The sequence below is a fragment of the Notamacropus eugenii genome, chromosome 2 (genome assembly GCF_028372415.1).
Source record: "Notamacropus eugenii isolate mMacEug1 chromosome 2, mMacEug1.pri_v2, whole genome shotgun sequence".
Taxonomy (NCBI): domain Eukaryota; kingdom Metazoa; phylum Chordata; class Mammalia; order Diprotodontia; family Macropodidae; genus Notamacropus; species Notamacropus eugenii.
Genome location: NC_092873.1, coordinates 329047808 through 329074787, shown reverse-complemented (window position 1 = coordinate 329074787; position 26980 = coordinate 329047808). Strand labels below are relative to the sequence as shown.

Genomic DNA, 26980 nt, shown 5'->3' with positions numbered 1-26980 from the left:
TCAAGGCAGGTTCCCCACCCCTAAGCCAGCTCTGCAAATACAAATGCAAGCTGAAAGAAAGACAGAACTGGGCCTGAAGGAACAAGACAATACATAAAAGGATGCTGAAAGGAGGGGGAAGGGAGAGATTGTGGTAGAAATAGACCCATAGTCAGGAGGAGAACCTGAAGAGGAATGAAGACATGGCTGGCCTGGGCATTTTTCCTGAAAATGGAGTTTCTCAGGAAAACCAGTTAAATCAGAAGAAAGAGTCCCAGGGGGTTAAGAAGTCCAGGGCTGGAGTGAACTTCCAGAATAAAGGGGTTTCTGTGATATGGTACAGCAAATCTACAGAGCCATGAGGACAGCCTGGAGAGGAAAGAAAAGAGTTTCCTGTTTCTCTGGGGAGTACCATGGCTTGGGGGACATATAATTAGCCTCTGCCTCTGTGGGCTTTTCTCTCTGCATGCTGGCTACTCAACTGAAATGACAGATTGTCAGGAATCCCTTAGTACATAGAATTTGATGTTGACAATCATGATGTCCAATCTTTTCTCTCTAGTAAGTTTTATTTTATTGTTCCTGAGTCCAGTTTATCTGCTTGGTTACAGCCACATGAATTAAGGACTCAAAGGAAACTCGGAGGTTATTTAATTCCAAACCCTCATTTTACAGATGAGGAAACCAGAACGCAGAGAGGTTAAGAGACGTTCCCAATATCACACAGGTAATAAATAGCAGAACTGGAATCTGAACTCTCCTCTACCCTTTCCAGGGTTCTTTCTCCTATTCCTATCCTGCCTTTCTATAATAAATAGAGGGTGGGGGTTGTTACCCTAATTTTACATATTGGAAAACTAAGGTTCAGAGAAACACTTCACCTACTATTCCTGTCCCCTGTTATTGCATATGAGATTAAAAATAAAAGGTGTTCATAATTACATAGCTCTTTTAAATTCATGTAGGGCCACCCTGTGAGATCACCGGTGCAGGTATTATCCCCATTTTTCAGATAAGGACACTGAGATCCAGAGTGACTAAGTGTAGTTAAATGATAAATAAATAATTGTCAAGTTGTGGGTCATGGGGATACTCCAGGTGGCCCCCAAATCAGTCACTCGAAGCAACTGAGTTTATCATATGCTAATGAATAGGGTAAAATAATATTAGGAGCAGGTGTGTCAATTAATGCAAAGATTTGCTTGGTCTTAAATCCTAATCTGTCTTTGACTTACCTAGAATATTAAGACTCACCAGAGTCTCATCAAAAGTATGATGCTTTATTTATGTTTCCTATCCATTTTGATTAAATTTGTTTTACTAAAGTTCATGATATTTCTAACCTTCATGTGACTATGGCATTTTTTTACATGTTTTATCAATGCCCTTTATTTCATACACCCATAAGAATTTTTTTTTTAGAATTTGTTTATTCTAAAACCTCCAGACACAATTATTTCCATCCTACATGAGAACCAAGCAGGTTGGTCCAGCAGCTTCTGTAGTGGTAATTGGGAGGGGACAAGGTAGGAAAGGAACCTAACCGAATTCTCCATTTAACTTTCCAATGGGACTGTTCAATCCAAGTGATGGCCAACATGTCTCCTGGAAGGAGATACTGGAGAAATTTCCCTCATTCTTGGATCTTGGATCCTGTAACCACCATGTATCTTAAGATTTAACCACTATAACTCTAAGCATAACAGAAGTTCACAGTTTCATATACAATCCTCTTTTCCTCTTCTTTTTTCTAATATGGAAAATGTTTACGTTTGCTAATGCTTGTCCAGTTTACAATAAAAAAAGTTAAAAAAAAATTTAAACCTAGGTAGAGAGTCTATTCTGTTGGTTTTCTAGAGTCCAAGAAGTTTAAGAAATTCAGGAGTAGTCCTACACTCTTGGCCAGTTATGTAAATTTCCTACCAGACTGGAGAACCTACAGGCAGCCCCTATATTTTACACCTTTCAGGGCGCTGTGCCCTGCTGGGATAGATGTCAAGCTCTTGTGTCACCCACTTCAGGGGTCCTAGAGATGGGCTGAAGGTTACTGGGAAGTGAGGAATGGGGAGGAGATGGAAAGGAGGGAAAATAAGGTTGCAGAAGCAACCCCCATGCACAGACAGCTAGGAGGACAGCATTAAGCCAAAAGGTTTATGGAAGACTTGAATTGTGTCTTAAGAAACTCCTTGAAGACAGATTATTTTTTTAGTTTTTATCACTGAACCTCTTGTTCCTGCCATGTTCCACACATAGCAGGCACTTAACAAACTCGACCCTCTCTCATGGGGTAACCATGGGCTGGAATCCAGAGTGGAGAGAAAATGCACAGCTGTGGTTAGGGAGATAGGTCTCCTGGAATCCCTCAGTTGAACCTTGCCTTCTCTAGGTCCTCATGCAGGATTCGGCCCTTTTGGCCAGCATTGGCCTTTCCACGATCTATCTTGGCCACCTTCTTCTTGAGCAAGTTCCAGAGCCGCTTGTTCTGCTGCTGCTGAACCATGGGCCATGCATTGCCGCTTCCTCTGGCCTCACGCTTCTCTTTGTGTTTCAAGACTGCCTTCAGAAGCTCCTCATTGTCATGAATTTTCACACCTTCTGCCTTGTACAGAAGGTTTGTCCACTTCATTCTGGCCTTTTTCTCCCTTACCTTCTCCTCATTCTGTTCCCTCGGCTCCTCTAGCTTGTTCTTGGGGGCCCGCACACGCTCCAACAACTGTTTATAGTTCTTTCCGGCAGGGGTCTCAGGTCCCCCTTCACATCCTGCCTCTTTTCCTTCTTCTTCTGGGCCTTACTGACTGGCCCCTCGCTTACCTCCAACTTGTTGAACACCAGTTCAGTCAGGCCCTGAGGATCCTCCTTTGGGGGCTCTGGGTTAGCCTCCTTGACTTCAGCTTTGGCTTCTTCGGCCTTGGCTGCCTTCTCCTTGACCCTGAGCTCCTTGCGTTTCTGCTTTTTCCTCTCCTGATCCTGTTTCCTCGGTTACCTCTTCTCCAGTGCTGCAGGAGATGTGGCCCTGACCACTGACCTCCTGTATTTTCTCGTATAGCCACTGGCACAGAATGTCCATGGCTAGGAAGGAGCCTGGCTTGCTTGCAGGAATGATTGTGGAGCCTCCACTGGAGCTAGAGCCTGCCTTCCCTGCTGTGACTGCAGGTTTCTTGGTGCTAGGAGCTTCAGATTGCTTGTTGTCAGAGGGCTTATTCTGAACACTCTTGGCCTTTTCATCCTGCTTCTGGAACTTCTTTTTCTGTTCCTTCTTTTTTTTCTTCTCCTTCTTTGGGGGTCCACTGGTTTCTAGAACACCAGGTTTGGGAGGCCATTTTCATTTCTGTGGCACCAGTGTCTGCTGGAAACAGATTTTCTGAGCTAGATTCTGCAGGTAGGAGTCTTTGGCCACCAGTGACGCCACTGGGAAAGGGAAGGAATCACTGAATCTTGTTAGAAAACCTCAACTGCCCCTTCAGAGACATAGAGCTTTTCCACTGGTCCTGGACCAGCCTCTGGCAGGCACACGGTCACTTCTCTCCTGGAAAACTGACATGGGCAGGCAGGACTAGAGGATTGTTGAGTCTTTGGAGAGCTACGCTCAATTGGCCGTGGCAGAGTGGGAGGGGATCCCACAAGAAATTTTAATTAACTCCTCCATAGAATCCTCCCTTAATATCTGACATTTAGATGATGGTTTAAAATTTGTAAAGTGCTTTATACTCTGAGATTTGAGATCCACAAAAAACTTGTAAGGTGTATACTTCAAACATTATATCCATGTTTCACAGAAAGGCGCTAAGCTAAGGCTGATGGGTTAGGAGATTTGTTCATGGTCATATAACTAGTAAACATGAGAAGTGGGATTTGAATCCATGCCTTCTGACTCCAGTGTCAGTGCTATAGCCACCTTAGCACCTTGCTTCTCCTTGTAACAAAGAAAAGCTATGATTCAAAATTAACTGTCCCAATGACTTTGACATTCCACACTTGTCAACAAGCATTTATTAAGCACCTACTGTGTTCCTGGCACTGTGCTAACGGTTGAGGATACAAAGAAAGGACAAAATAAAACAAAACACCAGCTCTTGTTCACAACAAGGCAACATACAAATAACTACGTCCAAACAAGATGTATACAGATTCAATGAGAGATAATCAACAGATGGAAAGCATGCGTGTTGAAATGAATTAGGAAAGACTTCTTAGGGAAGGTGGCATTTTAATTGAGACTTCAAGGAAGACAGGGAAGCCAAGAGACAGGAATGAGGGAGGAGAGAATTCTGGGTATGGGAGAGAGCCAGTGGAAATGCTCAGTCAAGAGAAAAAGTGTCTCATTCAAGGAAGAGCAAGAAAGCCCATGTCACTGGATCCCAGAGCGCACGTAAAAAGACTGGGTTTGCTGTTACATTTCACTCCTCCCCCAGGGTTAAGGGTGGGGTTTCTTACTCTCTGCCACTGGTAGAGCCTCCACTGGTGGCAGCATTCCCCCAGTTTTAGAAACCTAAGTATCCCAGTTCCATTCAACCATTTAAAATCAAATTATCTTTTACAAAGGAATGCTCATTTCAAAATTTAGCAAAAACAAATTTACAAACATTTCCCCCCAGCTCCAGGAGGGAGGCATAATTAACACTTATACTAGCTCAGTCTCTAAGGAGAGGTGGGAGGGGAGGGATTAGGCTCACAGCTTAACTAGGTTCCTATATAGCACTAGTCCCACAAAATTCAAGTCCACATCTCCCTAGGCTAGTGTCCCTGGATGCTGACTTCTCAGGACTTCTCTGCTAGACTGGCTACAAATATGTTCTAGGTTCCTAGGTATCAAGATCCTTACAGCTCCATCCCAGGTCCTGCACACTACTCCCTGAAGCTAAAACTAAAAAGGAAAAACAAAATAGACCAACCCCAAGTCCATTTTTCAGGGTCACATAACCTTTGGGAAGAGAGAGGGGACCCTCAGGACTTCCCCCTCCTTTATCATTTGATGCCAGCTTTTATGAATGAATAAGTCCTTCCCCCTAGAAGTGCTACAAAGAAAGAGAGACCATCCCAGTTAGGGAATTTTAAACAGACAAGGTATATGAATGAGAGAAATGCGCTCTATCATAAATTCTCTGAAACAAAGATTAGACATTGTACTTAATCTGATTCTGAATGTCTTTTTGTATTGTTTTCTTTTACAATTGCTACAGTTACTGTGGTCTCCAGGGTCTAATTTCTTCCCTCTGCATCAGTTTATTTAAGTCTTCTCATGTTACTCTGAATTCTTCTTGGTCATCATTTCTTATAGCATAATAATATTCTATTACACCCATGTGTCACTATTGTTCTGGCTTTTTTACATTTCCACACTATCAGTACCTGAAAAAGAGGAGAGACAGAGAAGGGGAATATGACACATAAGAAATTTTCATCACTCTGATGACAGAGACAGATTGGAAGGTCACTTTCAGTGGGGCATGTGGAGCAAGTATAGTCAACCCCAGCCATCAAACTCTTCATTGAAACAAATAAATTTGAGAATCAATGCCAGTGAACTTCTAAAATAGGCTTCCCATTGATTTTTAGGGGTTACTCATTGTGCTCTAGTCTTGGGCCCTAAGGGAATGAGCTGAATGGTGTTAATGGTTTAAAGTGAATGTCTCGTCCTTAAGTCATGGAGCCTTGGAATGGGAACGGGATAAATTCACAGAGACCCATTTTTTAGTGAATCTTATATAAACCAGCATCGAGAAGAGAGTGTACATCTTCAGAGCTAACAGACTGTTTATTTCTCTACAGGCTGTTGTTATTGTAGAGATAGATATATGTGGCTGGGTTGAGTAATATAAAGATAACTGGCCCATGTGTGGCATGGATAGATATATGGTTTGGAATCTGGCCCATCTAATCTCCAAGGGGGACTGTGATTTCTACCTTTCTGAGGAGCACAAAGGCTGTGCCTACACCTCCAGTATTGGAGTGGGAAAAGGTTTAGGCTGGATCCAGGATTTCTGTGGCTGGATGACTTCTCCTATATTGCACTGTCTTCAAGCAGGGGTATCAAGCTAGAATTATATCACTCTACCACACATCAAATATTACTAGTCTAGGGGTACAGTAGAGGGAACAGAATAAAAGGTACAATAAAAGGTCAGAATAAAAACTTTCCCTGAACACTCTCAAGGGGAGAATTTCTACTCCCAACTTAGCTCCCTCCTACCAAATGTTAGTTACACAAAAGATCATCAAGAGTAACTCTTTATCAAAGTAGTCAGTAAACGGAAATTAGTGTTGTTCCAATTAAAATAGAACAAAGAATACATAAAAGTAAATGAGTTCTTCTAGGAGTGAGATAAGATCTCAGCTCAATAAAGAACAGAGAGAATCATCTCGCCAAAGGGAATCTGCTCTTAGCAACGTCTAGAGTGGCATGATCTGGAAATCAAGAGAAATGGTTGAAATAGGCTTCACCAGGGTTGCTTCTCTACCAGTTCTCCCAACTTCTTTCTCTCCAGGAAGTCTGCCCCCCTACTCAGATAAACACCATCATTGTATCATCTGTCTCAGACAATCAAAAATCATTCTCTCTTATACGTGTCACCTGTCAAAGGGCTGTCCTTTAGGAAAACCTCTCCAGGCTTGGGCAGAAATAAGGTTACAACCTCAGTATATCTTATGGCTGGGGACCTAGAGAGCTGCACCTATCAATGTATAGTTATCCTTTCCACATTGTAATTTTCCCCATCACTGTTTCAATATATCATGTGTCAGCATAAAAAATTAAATGGGAATTTTGGAGGAGTTTTGCAAAAGTTACACAGACAACATGTGAAGGCAAGCAGATGACACAAGAAAAGTTTAAAAATTCAGAAATGCATAAAATATATGCATAGTATTATAATATATCAACTCAGATTTTACAATAAAGTGCTGTGAATATCCCATAAAAGAGAAACGAAAAATTCAGACTTCTTCTCTGGTATAAAGAAAGGGACAAAAAAATTACGTGGATTTTCCAGCTCACAGGAGTGCTGCACTCCTGACTACTCCAACTTGGAAGGGATAACTATGTCTTTTCTGAGTATTTACATTAAACAAAACCAAAAGGAGAAGAGAGGAAGCTTTTATCTAGGGTTTTTTATAGGAAGTCTGTGAACTTATTTTTAATAATATTTTGATAACTATATTTCAGTATAATTGGTTTCCTTTATAATCCTATATGATTTTTATTTACTTAAAAGCATTACTCTGAGAAAGAATCCATAGGCTTCACCACACCTGTCAAAGGTGTCCATGGCATAAAAAGCTTGATGGGTTCATTTATAAGCAATGAAAACACACTGATATGTTTACTGAGGCTGAATTCCATAAATTTAGGAAATTAATGAAGGATGCTCTAGTCTAGACAGTCAGGATAGGAGAACTGTGTCTCTTTTTCAGATGGTTCAGGTGGGAATCAGTCAGGCTTGTCGCTTTAAGGATGAACTAGTCCCCTGCTTATCCTGTACAGATCTAGAGACAGACCCCAGGGGGTTGGGGATGGAGAACAAAGTGAAAGCTTGCTATCTGAAAGAGTTGAGGGCCCTTGATGGTTTGTATTATACCGTTCATGTGACTAAGTCCCCATTTCCTTAGGAACATCCTGCTTCCTCTGGTACCATAGAGTGAGACTCTTCTACAGTGTTTCTCCTGATTACAGGCTGTGTCTTGCTGTGGGTCTTTCCCTATCTGTTACTGCTCAGGATTGGGTGGATGTGCTTCTGAAGTTTGAACACAGGGTGGGCCTCCTTGATTGTTAAGCAGATCAGAGGTTTTCTGTACCCGTGTTGCTATAGAGATACAATCTAGCATCCCTCAGCCAATGACATATTAGAACTGTGACTACAAACCCTTCATATGTGCCCTCGGCCCCTCCTGACTTCTCCAGCAAATTACCCCCACTATCACCCTTACTCTTTTCTTATTTTCAATCTCTTCTTAGCTACCAGTACCCTCATTGTCACCTGCAAACACTCCCATGTCTCCCCCATCCTTAAAATATCTCCACTTGATCCAACCAACCCCTTCTAGCTTTAATTCTCTATCTTACCTACCCTTACAGGCTAAATTCCTTGAGAAAACCACCTACACTTCCTGCCTCTGCTTCCTTTTCTCTCTCTCTGAAACCCTCTATAATATGGCTTCCAGCCCCATCATTTAAATGAAACAGCCCTCCCCATGTAACAGCAAGGACCCCAGCAGTCACAGGAGGGCCTGCCATAGAAGTTCTTAGATCTGCTTTTGTAAAAGGAAAGCAACTTTCGAGGGATCAACAAGCACTTTAATTAAACACATATACCAACAGAGAAAATACAAGTAGAGAAATAAAGACCAACAGACAGGGCTTCTGACTGTCTGACCATAAGCAATACATACACCACAGATCAACAGGCAGATCCAACTGTCTGACCATTACATACATGCCTTAGCTGATACCCAGAGTCTTATCTGGTCAAACAAATACTTCCAAAGAATAAGCCCTAAAGCAAAACTGAGTATATATACACTTTTCAGAGGGGGAGGGTGGGCATCATGACCCTTGAGAACCAGTGCCTCATTAGAAATTAACAAAAGGTATGGGTCTTCAAGGAAACAAGCCTCCCCCAATCAAGCTCCCCTTAATGGGCTCACCTGAGGTCTAATAATGGGAAGGGAAAATCTTTAACTTTACATTAACATTACACCCCAAAGGAGCCAATAATCTCTTGATTACTAAATCTATTGACTTTTCATCCATCCTCTTCTTCCTTGACGTTTCTGCAGCATCTGACACTGCTGATCACTTTCTCCTTCTGGACACTCTCTCCTCACTAGGTTTTAATGACAGGTTTTCCTAATGACAGGTAATGAAATATTGTCCTTGCTCGTATATATCTGATTGCTCCTTCTCAGTCTTCTTTGCTGTATCTTCATCTAGGTCATGCCCCAATAATCATGGATGTCCCCCAAGGCTCTGTCCTTTGCCTCCTTTTTTAACAATATACTATATCACTTGATAACCTCATCAGCTTCCATGAATTCAATTATTATCTCCATATAGATAATTCCTATACCTTTTATCTATCTCTAGTTTCTCTGTTAAGCTACAGTCACACATTTCTTGGACATCTTGAATCCAACATCCCAGAGGCATCTCAAACTCAATGTGTCCAAAACAGAACTCATTATTTTTCTTCTCCAAACCCTCTCCCCTTTCAGATTTCCTAATACTGGCCCAGACAATGGTCCACAATTTCAGTGTCATCCTTGGCTCTTTGTTCTTATTTTTCTCACATATCTATTCCATGGTCAAATATTGTCATTTCTACTTTTCAATATCTTTTCTTCAGGTACCCTTCTCATTTAGGCACAACATTAGCAGGTCCTCACCATTACACACATTAATAGGTTTTCACCATTAAACACAACATTAGTATTTCAATAGCATTTTAATGCATTTCATTGCTTCAAGTCTCTCCTGACTCCAATCAATCCTGTACTCAAATGATTTTTCTAAGGCACCAGTCTGACCATGTTGCACACACCTTTCCTTCCCTCCCCCCAGCTTTCAATGAGCTCCACTGGTTCTCTATTACTCCCAGAAACAGCTGTAAAACCTTCTATTTAACATTTAAAGCTCTTGATGACCTGATATCTTCCCATCTTTCTTCTTCTTCTTCTTCTTCTTCTCCCTTACTCCCTCCACACTATCATACAGCTGCTGTGTCATTTCTGTTCTTCAAACATAACTCTTCATCTCCTATCTCAATGCTTCTGCATGTCTCAAGCAAATTCAATAAAGGTAGACCTCAGTCTATGTATCTCAGTACATACTCCAAACAAAATCAGTTTATTAACAGCGATGGGTACAAACTGTTAACAAAGTGGATCAGATTGGCCATCTCAGTAAAGTCAGTGATCTCCAAGAAAGTAGATAGTCATGGAATAGTACAATTGGCTATATTAAAAAAAGGGGACTGGCATTCAAGTGAGGCTAAATACCCCTCTTTTTGACAATTAAGTTATGTTAATTGTTTGATGGGACCCATCTGCATCTTGTAATTTTTGCCAGGGGATGAAGACTATCAAACTTACTGTCTCCTTGGAAGAGACAAAATCTCCCCTAATTGTACAAAGATTGTCAAGGACAGATGACCTATCTTTTAGGAATAGCACCAAGTTAACTTGCTGTGGCTTAAAGATAACAAACTGATGCTCAGGGGCTAAAGGTGTGGTAGATAACAACTTTTCTTTTAATGATACCTTTAAGTCAACTGGAAAGCTAAATTCCTGATCTCAACTCAAGGACCTAAACAGTTCTAGACTCCATTATAAAATTAGTACAGCATAAAATCAGTTACATTGTAGAATCAAAAAATTTGAGGTAATATTAATTTTGATCTTTTCATGCTCTAGCTGTTGTCCATGATTGGAATGCTCCACTCTCTCATCTCTTCCTCTTAGCTTTGCTGACTTCCTTCAGTATTCAACTCCAATTCTCCCTTCTGCAGGAATTCTTCCCTTACTGCTAATTGTCTTCCCTTTTCAGATTGCCTTCCCTCTACTCTGAATATGTCTTGTGGGCACCTAGTTATTTCCATGTTGTGTCCTCCAAAAGAATGCATGTTCCATGAGAGCAGAGACTATTTTTTTTTTGCCTTCCTTTGTATCTCCAGTGTCTGTCCCAGAATAAGTGCTTAAGAAATGCTTATTGATTAAGTTCTGGAAAGCATTTCACAGAGAATTCTAGGAGAGATGCTAAAAGGAGTGAGGAAGTCAGGTTTGAAATTTATGTGGCATCCTCTATCTTGGTGCTATGTGAGAAGATATCAGGTACCTAGATATTTTCCCCTCCACCTGAGGTTCTTCCCTTCTGAGAGACTATGATAAGTTGTTGATTTGCATTCATTGAGGTTAATAAAGGAATTCGTCACTCTGACAGTGACAGTGATTGGTGAGATAATCCTAACACCCCTCAGAGACACTGCCTTCTCTCCTAATGAGACAAAGATACTTCTCTTCTAACTGAGCAGCTCCTCTGAGGTCTATATTTATCTCTTTCCCAAAAGGGTTGGGGACAGGAGGAATGATCTAAGCAGAAAAGCTCTTTTCTTCCCCTGTGTTCAAAAGATCCTGGTATTGGCTGTAGTATATCCAATAAACTATCCCCCTTTGCCCCTCTGCTCTCTCCCCCTTGTTATTGTGCTACTTACTCCCCTTTATAGAAAAGAAATCAGTGGCCACTAACCAACCCTTCTCACATAATCAATGCGAGCATCAGGCATAGAGGTTGGAGAAACTAATCTGTCTGGGAAAACATCCAGCAAAAGGCATGCAGGGAAATGGCAGTAATGATTCCTCCCCCAGGAGACTCCAAGCCTTTTTGGTCACTCCTGGTGATTGTGCTCATTAGTCGGATCAAAGTCTATATACAAGAGAAAGTGTAAATAGAGAGATTGATAACCTGAAGCAAGTTTTAAAATTCCCTAGACTAGAGAAGATAGGTTGGCAAAGTAGATCAAAGCCATCCTGGAATGAAAGTGGGAGAGGGGGGATTGCCTTCTGAGTTCACCAGAAAGATCCTCTTCTGGATTCCTTTATTGATGCACACGTTGTCGCTCCTATATATCTAACTGCCCCTGGAGCAGCTCACTAGTAGGTGAGGGTGTTTCCACATTGAGAGGCTCCCCTTAGTCTTCTCCCTCACCATCTGACTTACACCTTCACACATATATCTCCTTACATCTGTATTACTATATGACACATGAAGGTTTCCTCCCATGGAATGGGATTATTCTCCCAAGCAGAAAAAAACCTAAACCTTACACCCTTCCTTGACTTACATCAGTATCAAACATTGTTCCAATAGGTGGCTAGCTCTACAAGGATGAAAAGGCAGGAGACCTTGTGTAGGAAAATAGTTATGGATCTGGTTGATAAAATGGGAGACTGACATGGGTTCATAAGGGGAAGACTGACATTTTATTTCGGATGCTTTTTAGCACCCTGGATGTGAAATATAATGTGAAAAGAAGAAAGAAGAGTCTTTTGACCCCAGAGCCTCCATCACCTTCATCAATTCTTTTGGATTCTGATTTTATGGAATTTAAAGACTGTCATTCATGGACCAACTTCCTTAAACTTATTCAGTTTTTCTCATAGGCAGCCTAATGCCCAGGTGACCGTTTATTGGGTAGGAGGCAGGGTTCAGGTCTTTGGGAGTCTGCTGGACACAGTAGTTAGGTGACTCTTATCTCTGTGTTCCCCATTCAGTTTAAACATGGAAACCCTATGGAAGCAGGATGTTTGGAGGGAGTTGATACATCGGGGGGAAAGAACTCTCTCTGGAAAAGGTGGTGGGACAACTAGGAGAATATGTGCCTGTCGTAGTCATAAATCAGCATGAGGGCATGTACAATGGGGATGGATTTGTTAGGTTTGTTAGGTCTCAGTTTGTGCTATTGTTTTGTCAGCCCATTCTATTACAGAGGGGAGGGCTCAGTGAAAGCCCCTTGATTTATCCAAATTATCTAAAATTGTAAGCATAGGGAGGGGAGAAAAAGGAAGACGTTGCTATTCAGATTTCTATCTTGAAAATGGACATGACCTTTATTAGGGTGGGCAGAGCTGACCCCAGGAATGGGTCAAATCTGAATCCAATGGTGCTAGAATTCTCCATGAAAAAGTCACTACTGATTTACCAAGGGTGATGACCCCATTGATTCCCTTCCTACCCCTCCCCTCCTCTACCTTCCCCTTCCCATTCTCAACTATAGGCATTTAGATGTCTCCTTGTGAGGATCTGAACACTTTGGACCACTCTGGTGCCTGGTTTGCAGATGGTTCCATCCACAATGGTTCTGGCACAAACCACTGGTCCACTGTCCTCACCCAGTTTCCGGGAATGGGATGGGCTGGGCTAGTCTTCTTGTCACCCCAGAGGTGGGTTTACCTGCTTCTATTTGTTCCTGCCCCTTACTTGGCATAGTGCCTGACCATAGTAAGTGCTTAATAAATGTTCTTTCTTTCATTCTTCCCTTCTTTGGGTGTGCTGAAACCAGCTCACACAGGAGCCAGTTGTTACATTTTCAATGTGAGCATTTATACCTCAGTAATCAGCCAATGCTCACATTGAAAATTTAATAATCAGGTCCTGTTAGAGCTGGTTTCACATAAGGGGGTTGAGTGGGAAGGTTCTTTCTCAGGTAAGTGCTTCCTTAATGCTGTTGCCCAATGAGGGTGCTTATGATTAACCAAAATTCTAGTACAGTCTTGTAGGGGAAAAAAATCATTCCTACTCCAGTTTTATTGGGAACCACATGATACTGAAAGCATGTAGGCTCCTTATCCCTAAGAGAAATGCAAGACATGCCTTTCAACCTCACGTTCACCTCTTTCCCTGGATGGTTTGGGAAGATCATCTCCCTGAAGGTCAAGGAGGAGGGATGGTGGACCCTGATCATATGGGAGAAGTACAAGTGACTCCATCACAGCCTGAGTAAGGGAAAGGTTCAGGGGGAGATAGGGGAAGGCATTGCCTAATTAGCAACCTCTAGTTTCTGTCAGCTGTGATCCTTCTGCCTAGACTGTGGGTAAAAGTCAGAAGGTAAGCAGTCAGACTCCCAGAGGAATCTAAGATTTGTTACATTCTGGACTAGAAAATGTGGTTTTTGTCACCTGGGGCAGATGTCCCTCTTGGGGGGAGAAGTGGTAGCTAAGGGATGAGGAAATATAGAATGGGAGGGGAAATGTGGGCAAGGGAGAGAACATCTTAGGTCAAGGAGCAAGTTGTGAACAAAGGGATTATAAACTTTTAGGGTTGGCTTTCAGATTGCATTTTTTAGAGACATTTTGGAGCACAGATGCTTTTCAAATCCTTTAAGAACTGGCTTTATGCGCCTGATTGCTGTTCTCCTGAAAGAGATAACTTCAATTGACTCCCAGCTCCATGTGACCTTTGGAATAGTTTTTATCTGGGCAAGTGTTCTGACTTTTGTTAGCACCAAGGTCAGAGATCTTGGTCATTTATCACTAGGCATAAAATATGGTCTCAGTCTTGAGTGGTATGGTGTAACCACAGGAGTACTGAGACCAAGAGATCTTAGATATTCCTTGTTCTGTCCAGCATGGTATTAAAGTTGTACAGAGTATGCATAGGCCTTAGTCTTGAAGACTCTAGATGGAACAGGCTAAATGCACTAAGGACTGTTTTCTGATGAGTAAACTAGTCAATAAGGGCATTGTACCTCTTTGGACCCAACAGACTCTGTTCCCATGCCAGCTATTATTGATCAGAGGGAGTCCTGGTGAGCTGCATCTGGTCATATATATCCTGACTCAATGACTGTATTTTGTAAAAAGATTTTGTTTTGTTTGTTTGTTTGTTTTTTTATCTACCCCATTGATTCACTCTCTCCAGATGGTGAACATGCATCTGGGGTCAGTGTGCACCTACCATAAGACATCTTTGAATTCTCAGGGCACTTCAGGGAGAGAGGAGAAAACTGGGATGACCTTAAAAGAGAGTACAGGCATGGAGAACCCATATAATTGGGTGTCTGTGGTGTCATCTTAACCAGGTGTCAATGAACTTATTTGTTTGGTTTTTTTCATTGATAACTATATTTCAATGTAATTTGTTTCATCTGTGATCCAGTGTATTTTATTTTATAAATTTAAAAGCATTCTTCAGAGAAGGGATCCACAGGTTTTGCCAGAACTTTTCAAAGGAATGATAACAAAAAAAAAAGTGAAGAACCCCTGACTTAGATCCTCTAGTCTAACAATATCCCAAGGGTTAATGATTTTGAGCTTGATAAAACAAAACAAAAAAGTCTACTCTGCGTCCTTGGAGAATTGGCCTCTGAAATCATCATCACACCTCCTAGGGAACTGCTTTTTTCATTAAGTGAGATAATATATGTAAAGTACTTTGCAAAAAAAAAATCTTAAAGTACTTTGTAAATGCTAGCTATCATCATTAATCATCATCATGGGCAGTTAGGTGGCTCAGTGGGTAGAGCGCTGGACCCGGAGTCAGGAAGACCTGAGTTCAAATCCAGCCTTAGATACTTCCTAGTTATATGACCTTGGGCAAGTCATTTAACTTCTGTTTGCCTCTATTTCCTTATCTATAGAATGAGGATAATAGTGGCATTTATCTACCAAGATAGTTGTGAGGATCATATAACATAATACATGTAAAATGCTCAGTAAAGCAAAACATTTCAACATTTCCATCTTGGTCACATGCCATAATACATTTTATTATTCTGAGTTTTAGTCCATCGTCCCTGACATGAAGTGAACAGATTTCTTTTATAATGATTCTAGTTCTTTAGAATAAATGGTTGATCTTTAACCTGCTCTTCTACTACCTCCTTTTGTTTCCAGGACAAATCTGATTTGCTGGAGATCATTTGTCCACTCAAAGCTGCTTTCTCAATTGATTTCTTTATAGGCATTTCCAAAGGTACCTATTATCTTCCCAAGCTCAGGTCAGTAACCAGACACTAAGGTAGCTCCTTGAGCCATAGTCATGGCTGTAAGACCTTGCTCTTGGATATCTGCTTGGCTCAAAAGTTGACCATTTCTTTCCATCCATCTTCTGAACCATGTCTGTTACGGGTCTCTGCCATCTGGCAGAAAATGGAGACAACAGTTAACCATTAAAATAAATGAGGATGCAAGCTTGGGCTGTCAACCTGTGCAGCCTCAGAAGACTGACTGTGGGCTTTAATTTAGATGGATTAAAGAAGGCTGCTTCCTTTTTCTAAATGGTCTTTAAATGGGCATGTGAAAGGGACAGCACCTGATGGTGGGTATAATAGATTAAAAGCCACATGGAAAATTTAGATAAAATTAATGATGTCAAAACATTGACTACCTTCCTAATTAGTTGATTAATATGCCGCTGCATTACACATTTCCAGTACCCAGATTACATCCATCTGAGCCCCAGTGTTTTCATCTCTCAAACAAAATTGCATTTCCAGGTTTCTTCTGGCTTCTGCATTTTTCTGGTTTACTCTCTGGGAGCTGTAATATGGCTCTTCCATTAACTTTAATCCTGCTCAGGGATGACCTGCTTAACTCCTGGTGACAATCGCTCCCTTTTGTTCCCTGTACTGTTTCTATGGTACCTTTGGCAACAATCAGATCACTCCCAGGAGGGGAGAAAGGGCTTCTGCCCCCTACTTCTTGAAGAAGCTCTGTGTTATCAAGGGAAAAGAGCCACCCTTTTTCAATAATGCAAGTGAGAATTTAATGCTAAATCCAGATTTCCAGGAAGATACTAGCGGGAAAAATTACCCGTCAACTGGGAATTAAAAAGGCTGGAAACAGAAAGGTGTTTTGTAACTGAAAGAATAGTGGTCAAACGATAAGGAACACGTTTTAAGGATTGCAAAATTTAGAACAAAAAGGGGTATGGAGTTCATCTAGTTCAGGAGTTCTAAATTTTTTGTGTCATGGACCTCTTTGGCAGTCTAGTGAAGCATAGGAACCCCGTTTCAGAATAATATTTCTATGCATAAAATAAAATATATAGAATTACCAAAAACCCTAATCATATTGAAGTACATTTATCAAATTTGTTCCTTTAAAGCTTATGGACCCCAGGTTAAAAATCCATTAATCTAGTTCAACCACTTCGTTTTACAGAAGAGGAAACTAAGGCCCAGAGAAATTAAATGACTTTACCTAAGGTTACACAGGAAAGCTAAGCAACAGAAACCAGGTCTCCTGACTCCAAATCCAGAGCTCTTGCCACCATGCTGTAATGACTTGTCAATGGTTAATATCAAAAGTCATTTGTATATTTGCCTTGGGAAACTATGGAAAACGTGGGAGTCTTCTTGGGACTCCATTCCCATATGTGTCAGGTGCCCCATGGAAGTAGGGGATACATGAGGATGCAGTGGGTGGGAGGGGGATTGTTTTCAAGTTCTCTGGATGTTGTGATGCCATATGAAAGGGAAAAGGCCCTAACCAGCACACCCAGGAGTTCGATCTTCATGAATACAGTTCACTGTGAGCCCAGAGAGAGTCAGTGAACCTATGCCTTGCCTCAGGGCAGAGCAAAAGAAGCTAAGAGTTTGACAGGCATTATGTACTATTACTTAAGATTGTTTTCTTAAGCAATCCCAGAGAACACCTGAGAAAGTTGCTGAGAGAGTGGATCCTTGGAAAGAGCAGAGGGAATTCTCAGCAGGCTAGCTTCTTTCTGAGGGATGCTTTCTGGATACAGAGAAAGTCTTAAACTATAGCAGGGGGTGAAAAACCTCAGAAGACTGGCAAAGGGAGTTGCTACTGAGAGCTGTACTAAGAGGAGAGAGATCTAGAAGATCTAGGGACCCACAAGCAGGCAACCAGCACCCTAGTGAAGCAGTCCTTGGTATATTTAGCATATATATATATATATCTTGTAACAAGATATATACCACTTAGGTTACTGGACCAAGGGAGGTCTTTCCCACCTAGATATCTCCAGTCCTACTCTCCGCAAGCCAGCCACCCCGAGGGGCAAAAGGGATATCCCTTCTATCCTTGTTATGTCCTGTTGGGGAATGCAGGCTGAGAGGGAAAGCCATGTGTTTTAAAAGGCAGGATGGTGACATCAGAAGAACACTGGACAGGGAATCAGGAGACCAAGAGCAAAACATCCAACTTCTCAGAGCCTCAGTTCTTTCATCTCTAGAATGGGGTTAATAATACTTTCACTGACTGAGAGATAGTGTGACTTAGCAGTGCAGTCCTCAAGCTCTGGGTTCAAGTCTTACTTCTGATTATATATATATATATATATATTATCAGTATGACTGTGACCAACTCATTTAACCTCTCAGTTATAGAAAAATTGCTGTCCTGTATTAGTGAACAGTGTTTTCACAGTTTCCAACAGCAATGGAATCACAAGTTTCCACCAGGAAAGGGGAAAGGATACAAGAGAACAAGCATTTATTAAGCACTTACTATGTGCCAGGCACTTGTGCTAAGCACTTCATGTTATCTCATTTGATAGTACCCATGTGACTATCTCATATAGATAACAGTGCTTTGTAACTCTTCAAACACTACAGAAATGAGTTGGTAATGATATTATCATTATTATTATATAAAATTTTTTCTCAGGCAAAAGGCAGGGAAGTACCCTGGCAGAGTTAGATGGGGGTCCTGAGAAGCCATCAAGAGACACTGAACTATATCTGAGCCCTAAGGTTCTGCTAAAGGGAATAGTCTGAAGAAAGAGAATTGCATAAAGAACTGTTTTGCTTTCAAGTGTCAGAACACTTTCTGTAATTCACCAAAATTCCATTTCCCTGACTGAGTGAAAGAAAAGCTATCCATATTTCTGGATAAGATGGTGACTTGAAAGGCTACAAAGAGTTCCAGCCTCTAACAAAGATCTTAAAAGAGCACCAGATTAAATAATGATCAAGATGACCAAAGAGGAACAGAAACAAGCCCTTCTTTGCGGTAGTATAGGGCTGTACAATATGATGGCCAGGGCAAGGAAGCTCACCTCAAGCTCTGACTAATACATCTGAATCCAGATACTCCAGGGGGTCCAGAAGTTCACTGACGCTGAGCATGAATGTTCCAGGGGTGCTGGGAGCTTATAGACGCTCTGAACAGCAAAGCTCCAGAGGAGGGAGAAGTTAATAGGAACTTTGCCAATTGGTAAGACCTGGATCCTGGCCCACCAGGATAGAAACAGGGGGCACAGCATGTCCCCATAGGTCACAGTACAGGGAGATAGAGCCCAGCTGTGCATTCCTGGGAAGATTGGGAATGATAGCCAGAAACAAGGTCAGCTCAGTGCCTGGGGGTGAAGATGCTGAGAGGTCAGAAGAACTGAGATGAATATAATTTCCCACATCCATTTAGGGCCAGAGCAAGGGACAAAACCAACTCCCCATTAAAGATTATGCAGGGAGAAAGAGACAGAGATGGGCCAAGGCTAACACAGGGAGGCCAGGAGACAGAAAGAAGCCCAAGATGGAGGCAGAGGTTGAGGCCTCATATCTATTGGCTACCAGCCCACCCAGATATAAGGTAACAGTAGCATCCAAACAAGCAAGCTTCCAGATCAAAGAAAAATATAGCACAAGAAGCCCAAAAGAGAAAAAAACTCAAGTAACAAGGAACCATAGTCATAATCATCCCTCCCACCTTTATCCTAGGCTAGCTTATGTCTGCCCTTGAGAAGCTAAATGGTGATAAAGTGCTTCAGTTCTAATAGGAGGTGAAGACACAAGGGCCCCATAGTAACCCTCTGCCTTTCACAGTCACAGAGGGGGTTAAGAAAGGCAAACCTAAGGCATGAGGAGGTGTTTCTGTCTTTAAGAAAAAAGGGAAGTTGCTTTCTTAGTGGGGAGGGGATGGGTGGAAGGGAGGGAAAGAAGTTAAAACTCAAATTAAAGTAAGCAAATAAAATAAAATCTAGAAATAAATGCAGTAGGAGAGAAAGGGATGGAAATTACTGCCTCGTAATTGCAGAACAGAAGAGGATAGGGACTGGATCTATGATTTCATTGGCATAGGGAATTCCTACTAATGCAAGTCAGTACCTTCTCCAAAACTTATAGTCGTAGATGATTGTCTAGGGCACTAAGACACTCCGAGGTTAAATGAATTGTCCAGGGTCACCCAGTCAATATGTGGCGAAAGGGTTAGATTTTAATGGAGAAAAGCTTGAGGCATAGAAGGCTATGGCAACAGTCCAAGGAGAAGGGGATGAAGGCCTGAACTAGGGTTGTGGTTGTGTGAGTGAACAGAAGGGGACACAGATGAGATATGCTGTGAAGGAAGAAATGACAAGATTTGGTAATGAATTAGTGGTCATCAAAGGAAGGGGGTGAGGGTGGCATTATTATTTTGAGCCTGGGTGATTAGGGAAATGATGGGAAATGACTTCCCTTGAATAGGGAAGTGGAGAAGAAAGAAGGACTTAGGGGGAGGGAGAAGATAATAGGTCTGTTTTGGAAAATATTGAGTCTGAGGTATCTATCAGACATCCTAGAGCCACTAGTGGATAAAATGCCTAGAGTCAGGAAAACTTCCTGAGTTCAAATACAACCTCAGACAACTACTAGCTGTGTGAGCCCAGGCAAGTCACTTACTGTTTACCTCAGTTTCCTCATCTGTAAAATGAGTTGGAGAAAGAATTGGCAATCCACTCCAGTATCTTTGCCAAGAAAAGCCCAAATAGGGTCACAGAGAGTTAGACACAACTGAAAAATTATTAAATAACATCAGCAAAAGCAGGCATCCTATTGAAGATGTTCAGAAGGCAGTGAATGATGTGGGACTACAGCTCAACAGAGAAATGAAGGTCAGATATATAGATCTGGGAATCATCTGCCTAGGGATGATAACTGAACCCATTGAAACTGATGACATCACCAAGAGAGACAGCATAGAGAGGAGTGGACAGACAGACAGAAGGACACACAGGAGAGAGCAGTGTCACAAAAACCCAGAGAGGAGAGAATATTCGGAAAGAGAAGGTGATGAAAAGTGTCTCAATTGCTGCAGAGAAGTTAAGAAGGATAAAGACTGAGAAATACTTATTAGGTCTGGCAGATCATTGGTAGCTTTGGAGAAGGCAGTTTCAGTTGAATGATGGACTTGGATACCAGATTACAGGTGTAGAAGAAAGGAAATGAAGGTACCACTTATAGACTACTCTCTTGAGGAGTTTAACCAGGAAAGGGACTAAAGGTTCAGAATGATAACTAGAAAGGAAAGTAGGATCAAGCTTTTGTTTTTATATTTAAAAAGATGGGGAAACATGAGTGTGTTTGTAAGCCACAGGGAAGGAGAGTCAATAGACAGGGAAAAATCAAAGGTAAGAGAGATAGTAGGGGAAATCTGTTGGAGAAAATTGAGAGAGGCTGAGATCAAGGATACCTGTAGATAAGTTGGTTTAGGAAAGAAGAGTCAAATCTTCATCTAAAAAGAGGAGGTAGTAGAGTAAGATGTTCAAATGATATGAGATGAGGAAAAGGAAAAAGGAGGAGGAGCTCTCAGCAAATGGCCTCAATTTTGTCAAAAATTGCAAAATCCTAACATAAGAGGGAGAGGGGAAAGGATACCATGGGAGGCTCAAGGAGAGAAATGGAATGTTTGCCTTGCTTCAGTGAAAACTTGGCTGAGATTTTTCACTGTTGTATTACAGACATAAATTTCTAGTGCACCCCATCAGCTGCCTTAAAATTTTTCTCTAGTCCTACACAGAAGCACATGATAACAAAGAAGTAGAGTCATGACAGCGAAGCAAGGTTGAGTCTTACAAAATGTGATCAATGACAAGATGAGACAAAGGGATTTGATACTGGAAGATAATGTAGAGTTGAGTTAGTTCACCAAGAGGTCAAGATAGGGAAGGAAAAAGTGTATCACCAGGGCAGGGATGATATCCTTGGAGACAACTGAGTAGCAGAGAAAAAGGAAGGTACAAAGAGAATGAAGAAAAGGGCTCAAGATCATAAGACACAGGGAAATGTGGAATGATAAAAATTATGATTAAATAAAGGAACTTCAAAGTTTGTGAACAAACAATTTGGGAAGTGGCAAGGATATGATCATCTCTGTGTATAGCTAAGGTGGAATTGAGGAATGAATCATGAGAAGTGATTAGATTGAGGAACTAGGAAAAAATAATAAGGTATTTGAGGGATCATCAATCAATATGTATATTGAAGCTCTTAGAATGAAGATGGGGATGAGGAGGAGAGAAGGACTCTGAGGCAAGCTGTGAACATTTTATTAGTATTGTCCTGGGCACTGATGGGTAACAGCCATGAAGATCTGGATTGACTAATAAATTAGGGTGGTATGAAATTCAAAGGAAGAAAAATGATTTAGTGCAGATTTTAGTGGGAAAATCTGACATTGAGATCAAGAAGTATTCTGACTCCCTCAGTGAAGATCAGAATATGAAAGAAAAAGTAGCCTGTACTTGAAAGGGTGGTAAAGGAAGCATTGTCATCAGGAGGGAGCCAGATCTCAAAGATGGAATACATTTCAAACAAAAGGCAATTGGTTCATTGCAGAGCTGATATTCCAAAAGGCACAGTGAAAGGGGCAGGGAGATCAGGAGGGGGGCTTCAGAGGGTGAAGTTGAGGTTGAGGTGAATATAAAGGGAAGGAACAGTGAGTTGCGAGTGGGATGGTCCAGTGAATAGAGTTTTGGACCTGGAGAAGGGAAGATATTAAATTAAATCTAGCTTTAGACACTTGCTAACTGTGTGACTCTGGGCAAGTCACATAACTTGTATCTTCTTTAGTTTCTTTATCTGTAAAATGGGCATAATAATAGCAGCTACCTTCCAAGGTTGTAATAAAGACAAAATGTGATAACATTTGTAAAATACTTTGTAAAACTTCGTTGTTGTTCAGTCATTTCAGTCATGTCCAGCTAAATTATAGCTATTACTATTTTCATCATTGTTATTATGAACAGCACTTGTACTTTGGCAGCCAGAATCACTGGCATGGGTTGAGTGTAAGGGGATGGAATTATACTATTATGGAGTGTGTCTCGGCACAGTCTAAATGGATGGAGAGAGATCCTTTGGAGAAGGCATCAGATTAGACTGTAAAAGTCTTCCTTTGAGAATCAACCTGGTAGCAGAAAAGTGATGCTTTGTCCTGTGAGGTCCAAGGAGGCCTGCCTCAGAACAGGCAAGAGCAAGAAGATATATGGGAATCTGATCAAAAGGGCTATCTGGCTGACTGGCTTGCCTTGGGCTTCAAGAGCTAGAATAGATCTTATCCCCAGAGAATATCAGAGTACTATTGTCCTGGAGCATGGTTCCACTGAAGTGGTAGATGAACAATGAAGCCCTGTATGCTGTGCAGGAGAGGGGTCTAATGAATCTGCTGATCTGGAGTGGATGGGGGTCTAATACCTAGACTAGAACCTTAGTCACCTGACTACCATGTCTACTACTAGTGTACTCCTACATGTCTACTACTAGTACTCCTTTGAAAGGTTTTGTTTTGTTGTTATTGTTTTAAGTAGTAGTTAGTTTGTCCACAATATAAATGGAATCCAATAAGATTTTTGCTACCTAACTTCACAGAGATAATTGATGTTTTGGAAGTAGCAGGACTGACTAGATGTGGAGTCAAGAAGATGTGAGTTCAAATCAGACACTTCCTAACTATACGACCCTGAATAAGTTAATTAAGCTCTCTGAGCATCAATTTCCTAAGGCACGGAAGAAAAATGGCAGGGAGGGGGAAGGGAGGGGTGGGCATTGCAGGAAGGGGGAAGGAATACACTAACCAAATGAAGTCACAAGCCATGTGGCATGACTAGGTGCAAGCTGGCAAGAGCAAGATGGTGGCTACTATACTCTGGGGTAGGATTGGAACATTAACCTGTTTAATAGCACTTTCTTTCCTCAATCCATCCCTTCACCAGGGAAGCTGTTTTCCAATTTGTCAGTTGATCCTGCACTTCATGCTTTTCCTCTTGAAGTTTGAAAGAGGAAATGAGAAAAAAAACACACAACAATTTTTGTCTTCTCCTCATTATAGCTCTAAGCAGCCATTTTCGGGCAAATTACTATCTAATTGCTGGTATTCTGTGTCTATGCTCTTTAAACTACTGTTATAAAACCTTGATGACCATCAACCTGAGATAATGTCTTATTGAATATACTGTAAGAAAGTAAGATGGGAGAAGCGAAAAGCCATAAAGGAGTAGCAGTCATTTTTCTCTCGTTACAGATTGGGGCTGGGGTCTGGAGCTGAAGAGAGAGTGTATTATTTTTCATATGCTTCCACAGTAAATATAAGTCCTGATCATACCCTAGAAACAGAGAGATTCATATAAATCATGAGCCAGAAAGCGATGCTGTAGGAAAAACAGCCACCGCTTTAGCTTGAGTGCACATTGGGGAGGCCAGCTTCCCACTTGGCTGCCTAACAGCTTAGCCTATAAGGGAAAGGGAGCGAGCATATATGCCTGACTTTTAGTGAGGATGCAGCTGACTGGCTGTCATTGTTTTGGGGCAAGGGTGCTCCTGGTCTTGCTCACACACTCCCCCTGGAGGCTAACCAAGGAAGGATTCGATGTTGGGGGAAAATCAAGAGAGATTAACTGATATAAAAACAAGCTACCACACACAAAAATAATAATAAAAAAAGGAGGAAAAGATGGTCTTCAGTCTGAGTTGTGGAGAGAACAATAACTGAGCATTCAGGATTCATGCAGCAAGACTGGGAGGGGGCAGCCGCGACAGGGGAGGGAGTCATAATGAACTATAGGGAATTCTCCCTGGCTCATCTCAATTTTAAACCTCAGCAGGAAGTCTGGAAAAGCCCTGGCTGTGTGGAACAGAATGTTGAAAGAGCTAGAAGTCTATCTACAATGTTATTGAAGAGCTCACCAAGTGAGACAAAGGGAAAGGGAGGGGAAGAGGGGAATAAGGCTTTGTCTTCAATGGATGACAAAAATATGATAAGTGAACCATTGCCTGGGGTGTAGGAAATGATCAAGGTGTTCTCCCAGGGTCCCACCCCTCTTCTGACTTTTATCTTCTTCCCTGCTCCACCTGGATCCCATGGCCAGTTACATCAGCAGTGTACTCACAGTCACTCCAGAATCCCTCATCTCTATGTCTTCCTACGTTTCCGTCCTGCCCTGGGTAACTTCCATTGTCTACTTTCTCCATTCAAACTAATTTCACCTATTATAAATACCTGCTCATTAGTCTCATCTGTTGTTCATCTAATTCTCACCTGGGTCCTTTTTTTTCATTTCATTGACTCCCTATGGTGGTCCCCACGGTGATTGCTTCCAGCCTTTTCCATTCTCTCAACCCTGACTTCCTTCAGTGTTGCTACCCTCTCAAGCTACTGATCTTTTGACTGCCAAATTGTTAAAAAAAAATAATATAATCTATTTATACTGTCTGCTTCCTCACCACTCATTTATTCCTTAATCCAGAGGTTCCCAAACTTCTTGGGTCACTTCATTCTTAGTGTCTCATTTTTTTCATTATATATTCATATATATACATATATGTACATATGTATGTATATGCATATATGTGTGTGTGTATATATTTGTATTTTATGTGTTTATTATATATGTATATATGTAATTTAATAAGTATTTTTCCTAAGAACTTAGTATTCAAAAAATAATACAAATTGAAAGAAAATAATTTTTTATCTCATTCTTATTCAGTTGCATCCAACTCTTTATGACCCCATTTGGGGTTTTCTTGGCAGATACTAGAATGGTTTGCCATTTCCTTCTCCAGCTCATTTTATAAATGAGGAAACTGAGGCAAACAGGATTATGTGACTTTCCCACAGTCACATAGCTAGTAAGTGTCTGAGGCCAGATTTAACTCAGGAAGATGAGTCTTCCTAACTCCAGGTTCAGCACTCTATCCACTACACCACGTAGCTGCCCCATTTCATCCTTAGCTCTCTGTTTATCTTTGGGAATTTTTACTTGGTTATTTCATTTGCTCCTATGGATTCAGCTAGCAAATATCTATTTCTATCTCTGATCTACCTGATTTATATCTCAACCTAGATATCCTAGAGAATTCTCAGACTCAACATGTGAAAAACTGAATTTCTCTTAAATTTCCAGTTCTTTCTGTCTCACAGTTTATGAGCAGAATCAACCCTTTGAATTTCTCTGATAATGCAGCTTAATAAAGTGGGGTGGAGTAGAAAGACCAGTGACCCTGAGGTCAGAGAATCTAAATCCAAATCCTGTCTCTGATCCTGTGGTGGGAGCAATGACCCCAATCTCCCTGCTCACATGCAAATTAGGCTGGTTTCATTTTAAAAGGCATTGAAACCTTCCTTGAGATTTAAGTGTTTCAAGGTACTGAAGGCTCAAGATGTTGATGTCATTTCCTGGTCAACTGAGTATGAAATAGCCACAAGGAACTTCAGGTATTCTCTGAGTTCCAGGCACTCTCTGATGCTTGGCTGATAAACCAAGATGGGCAATTCAGCCAAAGTGAATCAACTTGGGATGTCATCGGTGTTCATCCTTGATGATGAAACTTCTCTTGCTATAATGGAGTAAAAATCTCCTTTTACTGACAGTCAAATGATCTGTGATTGTCTCATTCCATTCCAGTAATGAACTAATCTAAATTACCAAGGGATATGTGTGTGTGTGTGTGTGTGTGTGTTAAAAACACTAGAAAACAGAAACTAAAAACGTGTGTGTGTGTGTATACACACATACACATAATTTTAAGGAAAGATAAATTTATTCCCAAGTTTTCTAGTGTTTTTAACAGAAATAGGTGTTGTTCTTTGTCAAAAGTCTCTAGTTGATTTTTAGTACTTTTCAGCTTTTGTTTAATATATTTTCAATGTATTACATTTGATTGCATTATGGTCAAGAAAGTTTTAACTATTTCTGCCTTTCTAATTCATGTGGTTTTTTTGGTCCTACAGCATGACAAATTTTTATAAAATTTTTTATGCACAGTTAAAATATGTATACTCCTTTCTGTTTCCATTCAATAATCATCATAGGTCTGTCATATCTAATTTTTCAAAAATTCTGTTCAAATTTTAACTTCTTTTTTGTTGTCATTAGAATTAATTCAGGCTGACAGGAATAAATTGAGGTTCCCCACTATTACAGTTTTTAATATGTATTTCTCCTTTTAATTCACTAGATTTTTCCTGTAAATGCTTAGAAGCTGTGCCATTTGCTGCATATATGTTAAATATGAAAATTATTTTGTTGTCTATGTTACTGTTCCACAAAATGTGGCTTCCTTTTTTAATCTCTTTTAATTAAGTTTATTTTTGTGATTTCCAACACTGAAATTATAATTGCAATCCCTGTATCTCTGCATTCAGCTGCACAATGATAGATTTTGTTCTAACACTTTATTTTAACTCTGTGTGAGTCTTTATGTTTCAAGTGTGTTTCTTGTAAATAACATATTGTTGGATTTTGCTTTCTAATCTCTTCCATTTTATGGATGAGTTCATTCAATTAATATTT

The 26980-nt window shown here is 40.9% G+C and overlaps 1 protein-coding gene and 1 pseudogene across 2 annotated transcripts in view; one reads left to right on the top strand and one right to left on the bottom strand.

The window, feature by feature from the left end:
* The window catches only part of CACNG4 (calcium voltage-gated channel auxiliary subunit gamma 4), a 116567-nt gene that overhangs the window by 42356 nt on the left and 47231 nt on the right, over nt 1-26980 (top strand). The window contains exon 2 of one of the 2 annotated variants that reach the window (XM_072645473.1): nt 591-706. The exons of the other annotated variant lie outside the window; for it this stretch is intronic. Coding sequence (XP_072501574.1) covers nt 655-706 — 52 coding nt within the window. The 5' untranslated portion in view covers nt 591-654. The remainder of the gene's footprint in view (nt 1-590; nt 707-26980) is intronic. 2 annotated transcript variants of the gene reach the window in all.
* The window catches only part of LOC140530444 (surfeit locus protein 6 pseudogene), a 40575-nt pseudogene continuing 15936 nt past the window's right edge, over nt 2342-26980 (bottom strand).